This window comes from Pinus tabuliformis, chromosome 3_2, assembly GCF_031772625.1.
Source record: "Pinus tabuliformis cultivar Carrire ecotype Pingquan chromosome 3_2, CPIR1, whole genome shotgun sequence".
Lineage (NCBI taxonomy): Eukaryota > Viridiplantae > Streptophyta > Pinopsida > Pinales > Pinaceae > Pinus > Pinus tabuliformis.
Genome location: NC_142302.1, coordinates 1,121,369,019 through 1,121,377,616, shown reverse-complemented (window position 1 = coordinate 1,121,377,616; position 8,598 = coordinate 1,121,369,019). Strand labels below are relative to the sequence as shown.

Below are 8,598 nucleotides of genomic sequence, written 5' to 3'. Positions count from 1 at the left end.
TAAAATTTGAAGAGTGCCAACAATTAAGTTTGATTAGAACTATATGAATGAAATCTTCAATTCCTTTGAAACTCATAACAATGTTACCATAAGAAAGTTTTCATTATTTATGGGGACAAATATAAATTATTATGGATCACAAGTTGATGCAGAAATTTCATTTTGCATCCTCTACTTAAAGAAGTTTCTTGACTTAAATGTCGTTTCACAGAGATCTCTCTTTGTAATATTTACAGGGAAAGGAACCATGATGCTGATCGCCTATCTAAAGAGGATGTTGAGCAAGATATGGGGTCATGGATAGCTATGGAGGAAAAAAATGGGGTGCTTCGACCACTCGAACAACCCATTTTTGTTTAAGATTTTGATTTTCAGATAACTGCTCTTGTTATTGTACATATTATGCAACTGATTCTTTTTGTTATTGCTACAATTTTTGAAAAAACTTCATCAAGGTACCAGGGTTGTTTTCCTTTAAAAAGGAGGTCCTGGCTCTCTGTTTAAAATCAATGTTTTTTCTTCATACAAGAATCCATATAGTGTTTACTATGGATTCTCAGAGGTTCTTGGTTGCCTCGTTGTTTTCTCAGACTCACAGTTTCTATTTTACTACACATCTCTATTTCGGACTGTTATCCTTTAAAGGATCCTGGGAGGTGTGCAACGATAGGACTAGTCTATTTGCTTGGTTTGATGGTGGGACTGTTGAGCAAATACTCTGTATACAAGTATTTTCAAACAGTTGAGACTGCTTTTTCCCTGTTAAAGGGCGAAAAAGGAGTCTTTCAGAAATGCTCAGCATATGCTATGTAACTTTCTATATATAATAGATGGTTTGATTTTTTCCTGTGGAAAAAAATAAAAATAAAAATAAATAAATAAATAAATTTGATCAAGAATAAGTGGAGAATGAAATAAATATATAAATATAAATAAAATCACACAAATTTATTGTAAAAATCATAATAATATAGTGAAAACTAAATTCAACTAATGAATGAAGTGAAAAAAACTACAACATACAAACCAATACAAAATCACCAAAGTGGTGGTAGCTTATATCTAAATAGAGATGTGTTGATTATGCTCGTTTGCAACAAAAACATTACAAGAGGCTAAAATTCCTTTTAACATAAAAGATAAAAGTATAAGAGGAAAAAACCCTAAATATCCAAAGCCTTAATTGTAGAAGATTAGGTGGCGAAAGAAATGTAGACCCTAAGGATCCTAGTTGATATGTCAACTTCCAAGGGCTACAAATTTCACATACAAACGCCATTTGGAGTGTTTCTTGGACTGTTACAAACCTTATCCCATGCCCCATGTATTTGACAAGCCTTGTAGTGAGCCATGTCAACTATAAAAAATGCACAGGAAGTGTTCAAAAAAATGCACCTGAAGTACAAGGCTTGTAAAACTATCGTAGAATTACCAAGATGTAGAACCATTCCAAGTTAATGGAAGAGGTTGGGGACCATCAATATGAAGTTGTGTTAGTCGTTTCCTATTAGGAAGCAATGGTCACCATTGTATCAAGCTCCTCAATCACATGGGGAAATGTCTACTAAATCTTCCTCCCATTGAGACACATGCCCTGATGAAGTCATTGCCTTACTTTGACAAACTAATATAGTTATATGTTTTGCTAGTGGCTGCCCTTCATCTTGGTGTCTATGATCTGGTTGACTATATCCCACTCAATGTAGTTGGGGTTTATTTACATAAAGGCCAAGTCCATGGGCATGTTTGAGGTGTCCAATAGAGGTGATAATATGGTTAAAGGAACTCCACATTAAATATATAGAGTAAACCAAGGAAATGTGGAATACTTACTTCAAAACTTCTCTTAAAAAACTTAGATGATGGTGTAAGGTCCATATTAGAGTGGTCCAAACTTCTTATGAGGTGTTCTCTCTGCAAGTGCAATGATACCTTATCACTAGTTAGAAACTTGTGCCTAACCTAACATTGATTGTGTTGTCACTTATGCTTGATTTTTGTTGGATGTACTAGATTTGCTAAAAAAATTACTCTATATACCTTGTTTGAAGCATTGGAGCACTCTTCCTATGTACATGCAATAAGGAAAAAGATTTCAATTGTGGTCAAGGGATCAGACTGCAAGAATGTTGGGGCCAATAAAGTGAATACGGGCTCTATAGTAGCTATGTTAGACATAAGGAAGATTCTCATCCCATGTACATGGATGCTTGGAGGTTGTACATTCTAAGGATATGCACAATCATACCAAAATCTTTAGATTGATAGTGTTTGGGAACTAATACATCATAATCAAATCTCTTCTCCATAACCAAGTCTCACAAGATCACTAGTTGACATCCATCTTGGAATGAATTAGATATGAGAAATAGAGTTTGGCCTCACTCTCTTGCTTCAAAATCTTTCAACATTAGAACTATGAAGCGAATCAACTAGAAAATTTAGAAACAAAAAAGAAAATGGTGGATTTTAATCAACTCTAAGGTTTAGGATCAACCCATCCTGTAAATCTCCCATGAACCACATTGATGGCAACAACATGAGGCAAATAATGGATCAAGATGTGGTGCTCATCATGCTTTTGACTTGGGACAGTTGATAAGGGCCCTCACACCACCCTCACATGTCTCCCATTACTTCCAGCCTAGGTTATGATGCTCCATCTATATCCTAGGATGATCCATTTGGGAACTATCCCATGGCTCACATCTACTCGTTATTCGGTCTATTCTCTCAACGTAGTTGAAATTATTTTGTGTAGACCTACTGTAGCTTAGAAATTCCCTCCTCTATGTTCACATCATTTTTATCATTTTCCCACAACCTTTCCCTTGACTTTCATCCTTTTTGGCTCTTCCATATCCTTGTTTTACTCCATTTTTATGCTTATGTGTGAGATTAAGCTCAATATTTTCCAATGCATTTATGTTAGTATTTTAAGTGAGTTTATGATTAAATATTAGAAAAATAATATGTTTTCACTTATATTTGAAAGTTGGGTGAATTTGGTAGAGGTTATAGGTATATTTGGTGATTCCTTCAATGCAAATTTTGACCAGTAAGGTCCAAACTCGAATTTTCTCTTCAACCTTTGAAGATTTGATGAGGATTTCAGAGGATCACTCAAGTATCTTGGATGGAGAAGAATCATGTAAAATTTGTTATCAAATTTTTTGGATATATTCATGAGAAAATATTTAGAGATAATTATAGATATTTACTTGTTAATTATTAACAAATGGTGTTGAGAATCACGATTCTCGTTAGACCAAAACCCACAGGTGTTAGTCAGCGATCACATTGCTACAGATAAGGATCCATGAGAGGCGGTTAGTCCATGTCGCGAAACACACGGGGAGCATTGGTTTATCCAATGTCCAACAATCTCTCCCCCCAACGCGAGCCAGGTGTGTATCGAACTTGTTACCTACGCTCTGATACCACTTGCTGGGAATCACCACTGTCATTAGACCAAAACCCACAGGTGTTAGTCAATGATCACATCACCAAAGATAAGGGCGTTGGTTTATCCAATGTCCAACAAATGGCTTTAACTACATGAAAGATATATGGCTCTGAATTTATTATTGCTTATCTTAGTTTCAAACCAAGTTTTAGCATAAATAAGAGTATCTTCTCCATAATAAGGGGAGGAATCTTGGAGCACATGTCCAACTTATGATGGAATAGAATAAAACTTTTTAATATATCCTTTCACATAGATTGTCATTATCTAGTTTTAAATGTAGAATGTTTTGATTTAGTTTATGAAGCTATAGAATAGTTTGCTACTTTGTTCTTGGAAGAATTAGACTCACTCCAAATAGATCAAAATCACATTTTATTTATTTTATGTAGTCTAATTTCTTGTACATTATTTCTTGGTAAATACTTCTCTTTATTTCCATTAACCTCTGTCATATATGTGTATATCAGTCTTTGTTTTTATATTGCAACAAGCATCTTTTCCAATTAGAACATGTTTTTCTTTTGAAATCAAGTTTAATATTGTTTGATTGAGTAAAATATTGATGAGTCTAACACAATATTGTTGCAAGTCATTGAGCCACCTAAGGGCGTGAGACAAATACACTACCATCGAAGCTTTCTACAAGTAGAGACCCTAATGCATGCATGATCAACAAATTAAACTTGAATCAATTATATTTTTCTTACTTTAGAATAATTTTCATTTCAAGCATGTGTGGTTAGAACTTCTTCTTTAGTCAATAACCAACATAAGTGAAAGGAGCATTATTGTGTGGGAATTTCTTAAAGCATAGATTCCCACACCTTGATTCTTCACCAGTGTAAGTTTTGTAGTCTAGACCAAAAAAGATTAGCCCCTTTCTTGTTGTGTGCTTAGAATTTATTCTTCCATCAACAATCTACATAAGTAAAGGAGCATTGTTGTGTGGTCGTTTCTCAAAACAAAGATTCCCATGTTGATCCGAACTTAAACAAAAACGCAACAAATTACAAATATAATCATAAATATAGAGATGCAGCAAAAAAACACTTTATTTCATTAATAGAAAAATATTGAACTATGCATACAAATAGAATGGAAATAAGATAGCTCGGGTGATGTTAGCTTATCTCTAAGAAGAGATGTGGCGAATACATGCCAACTAAATTGTGTTACAGTGAGGCTCAAGGGCCTATTTAATTTTGAAAAACATGAAAAAACCCTAAACAACCAAAACCCTAACCCCAAGAGATGTAATGCCAAGATTTTGTAGGCCCCGTTGGGGTTAGTTGGGCAGCAAACTTCCCGGGGTCGTAACTTGGTCATATTATCTTCGTTTGGCACGTACGATACCTTGTTGGAAAGGTCTCTCTGAGTACTATAGGTTTTACCATAGGCCCTTGCCTAGGGCCTCAAGCTTGCATCGGACCTCAAGAAAACACCGTTAAGGGGGTCAAAACTGCTCTGAGAGTTCAGGACCTGAAAAAACTGCTAAAAATAGAAAATGTTGAAATAAATAAGGAAACAGATGAAACTGACTAGAGGGTCCAGGTGGAATATGCAGGTGGCCACCAATATCCACCTGGATCACATGCTGTGATTTTTTGTTGGTGTAAAATTGTGTAGCCTAGATAGAGGAAGATTAGTTGCTTTCTGTCTTAAAATGGCTTTTGATTGATGAAGCGTAGAGTATTTTATTTCATAAACTAGGATACACATTAAGTGTTTTAGATAGATTTTACTACGAGCAATCTAATTTTGCATATACAATGTTTGCATTTCTTATGTTTGGGAACTTTAGATTGATAATAAAATGTTACTGAATCTATGCAAATAAATTGCTTGACACTCAAATCTCAACAATTATCTTCCCTCATGAATTGGACTCTTTCAACATTGATAGTGCCATGTTTTCTCAACACTGTGTTGACATTCACAAGCTATCCAGACATGCTTCTACCACAAGTTCTTTTGGTCCTCAATTCTTCTTCTACTCCATCTATTGTTGCATTCTAGAAGTATCTTGCTCAAATTTGTGTTTTTTGCAAAGGATTAAGCAAAGTGTTTCACTGATAGTACATGTTTTTACCATCCTTTGGCTCTAAGGGAAATATAGAATATTGGGGTGTAGCAACACCATAGCTTCTTTTCACCCTCCAAAATGAGGCACAAGTAACATCCACGAATGCAAGCCTATATTGGTTCTCATATGTTCAAGGGATCTACATTAGCATGCAAACATCGACTATACAAAATTACGTAGAATAAGACATATCTTGGAAAGTTGTGAAACCAAGATTAAGGAATTGGAGAATCAATTGATGGCTCAAGATGAACTCCAATCCAAGGATAATCAAATTCGATCACAACATTCTGAACTCATGATGAATGAAGTTTCCATGAGTTCCCTAGTCTTCCAAACTAGTAGAATTTCCATCATGGATAACATAATTCAAGCAATTATACCTCAACTAGTTCTCCTTTCCTCTAGGACTCCTGCTTTTCCTACTCCTTAGATATTTTCACTTAAGTCTTTTCAATGCAAATATGAATCGTCCACGAGAGAACAAGGATCAACACCAAGAGTCTTCTCCATCACCACATCATCACATTGAGAAAGATATATTTGTTAACACAAGGAAAGACAAAACATCAGATGAGTAACTCCCCTCTTACTTGTTGACTTTTGAATATTGTTAAAATTTCCCAATTTAAAACTATTTTATAAGATCTATATATTTAATTGTTTAGAAATTTAATATACCGATTTTTTTTTTTATATGGTCAACTATATCTCGTTAATGTACAAATCTATTTTATTATATTTTACAATATTCAATCAGTATAATTTTTTCATTAATATAAATTTCCCCATTTTAATTTTAAAAAAGGGAAGATAAACTAAGTTCCTAATTGGATGGAACAGATGGAATAGTTGTGTCAAGAAATTCTATCTCAAGAATTTGTTTCAATATGAAAGAGGAGTCATACTAAGTCATTAATATAGGATGTGCATCATATTGGTGGGTTGGATATGTATTACATTGAATTTAGGGTTATGTCGTGGATTCGTTTATTTATTTATTTCACAGAAACCTAACAATCATAATGACTCTTCATATTATCTATTTATTTCTAATCTATTTATTTTATTAGAAGTTATATACTAAGGTAATTTAAAATACAAGTATAGGAAAAAGAACTCATTTGTATTTAATTTGAAAAGATATTTATGTTATTGTATTTATTTGGAAATATGTGGTTTAATAAGTCATTAAATTTGTCTGAAAAATAGTGGCTTTTTTTTCCAATGGAAAAATCGTAATCTTTCATTATGTGGAAAATTACATGTAGTAGATGCCCAAGGCATATGCGAGTGTTGTTGGCCCATGGCCATTTCAAAACCAACTGTGTCAAAAAATATAGATGGCCAAGCCATTTCCTGTAGGATTGTTCAGAGAACCCTGTACATATTCAGTCTGTTGTCTGTATATCATCAAAAAATATATACGTAGTTTTTGGATAAAACTAAGATAAAGCAGCGAAAAAAAATATATATTTAGGGCCTTTCCACCCTAGGGTAACCCTGATCTGTATATGGCCTGTGGTGGTATTGATAGAATTATGCTCCCATCTATTTAGAGATCATCGACAATCCTTGGGGAAGTAGCGAGCCCTCCTTGGAAAGCCTGTTAGCATATTCATTATATTCCCTGTATATATGATGACAAGAGGCTGTGTTAAACACTGCTTTGAAATTGTTGACTTCATCCAAAATATTTTGAAGTGAAATAGCATGACAATGATTTTTATTGTTGAACCAGTTGATAATAATTTTTGAATCCCCATAGATCTGAATGGTAGAGCAATCATGAGCTAGTGCAAAGTGGAGCAGATGTCTGAGGGTGATAAGCTCGACAAAATTGTTTGTTCCCTCCCCTAGTCCTAATTGGACCTTATAGAAGTGTTGATCAGAGATGTATAATATGAAACCCCCTCCGCATCCATGAGGTTGGGCTGCTCCATCGAAGAAAGCCCATGGCCTAGTTTTGTCAATCCGACTGGGGGCTGAGGTTCTGCGAATGTGGGAATTTTCCTCTTCAGGGATGTCATGATAGGCTGCCACAGCCTTGGCAATGATAAGAGGCCATCAGATAGTTGCATCCTTGAAAATTATATGATTCCGGGTGAGCCATATAGTCCAACAGAGGATGAGAGGAAGGCATTGTTTCTTTGAGCCCTGGTGTGCTGCGATCCAATTGTTCCATGCTTGGAGAATAGTGGGACCCTGCCATGCGTTCTGTATAGAGAGATGTTGTGTTGTAGTTTGCCAAAATTGGGTGACTGTCAGATAGAGAAAAAACAGGTGCTCGTTGGTTTCAGAGTCTTGCTTGCATAAAACGCACCAGATCGGGCCATGTATGGATATGTGCAAAAGGGCTTCACCTGTGGGGGTTTTGTTGCTTAAGACACTCCACATGAAAAGGCACACCCGCGAAGGAGTTTTCATTTTCCAGATCTGTTGCCACCATTCTTTTGTATGTGCAGGTTTGCAATCTGAGAGGAGGTGGGTGTAGCCCAGCTTTGGGGTATATTTCCCATGCTCAGCTAGTATCCATACTAGTTCATCTGGATCGTTATTTATACTCACATGAGCTTCAGACAATGCCGTTAGATAAGTTTCCCAGGACTGTTGCCATTGAATAGGAATGCCCATTTCAGGGGCTGACCTCCATTTCTGTCTGAAGACAGTGCTACGCTCACAATCAGCAATATGTGCAATCATCGTGATATCTCTATGATGAAGATATTGAATCAGTTCAGGTGGCAACTGATACCTGTTCCCCTCCCCTATCCATGGTTCAATACCAACGCGTACAGAGTTACCATTGTTTATACACCATGCCAAACCCGATCTGATGAAAGGCATAGTTTGTAGGATTGATTTCCATACTATAGAGAAGCCCAAACGAGGCCAGTCTGGTAGATGAACCCGGTCCAATATTTGCTGCAGCCAAATGTATTTGTGGTATGACATAGTTGTTCATAGATTTTGTGAAGTGAGGAGGGACTAGCTCATCTTGGCTGCAAGAGCTTGTGCGAAAACAGACAGGTACTTTAACCCCCAC

At 35.8% G+C, this 8,598-nt stretch overlaps 1 protein-coding gene across 1 annotated transcript; it reads right to left on the bottom strand.

Moving 5' to 3' along the window:
- Window positions 1-7,619: 7,619 nt before the first annotated feature.
- On the bottom strand, window positions 7,620-8,255 carry LOC149184615 (uncharacterized). Its single transcript, XM_089415398.1, has one exon. It carries the CDS (start codon window positions 8,253-8,255, stop codon window positions 7,620-7,622), a length of 636 nt encoding a protein of 211 aa, XP_089271524.1.
- Between the last annotated feature and the right edge of the window lie 343 nt (window positions 8,256-8,598).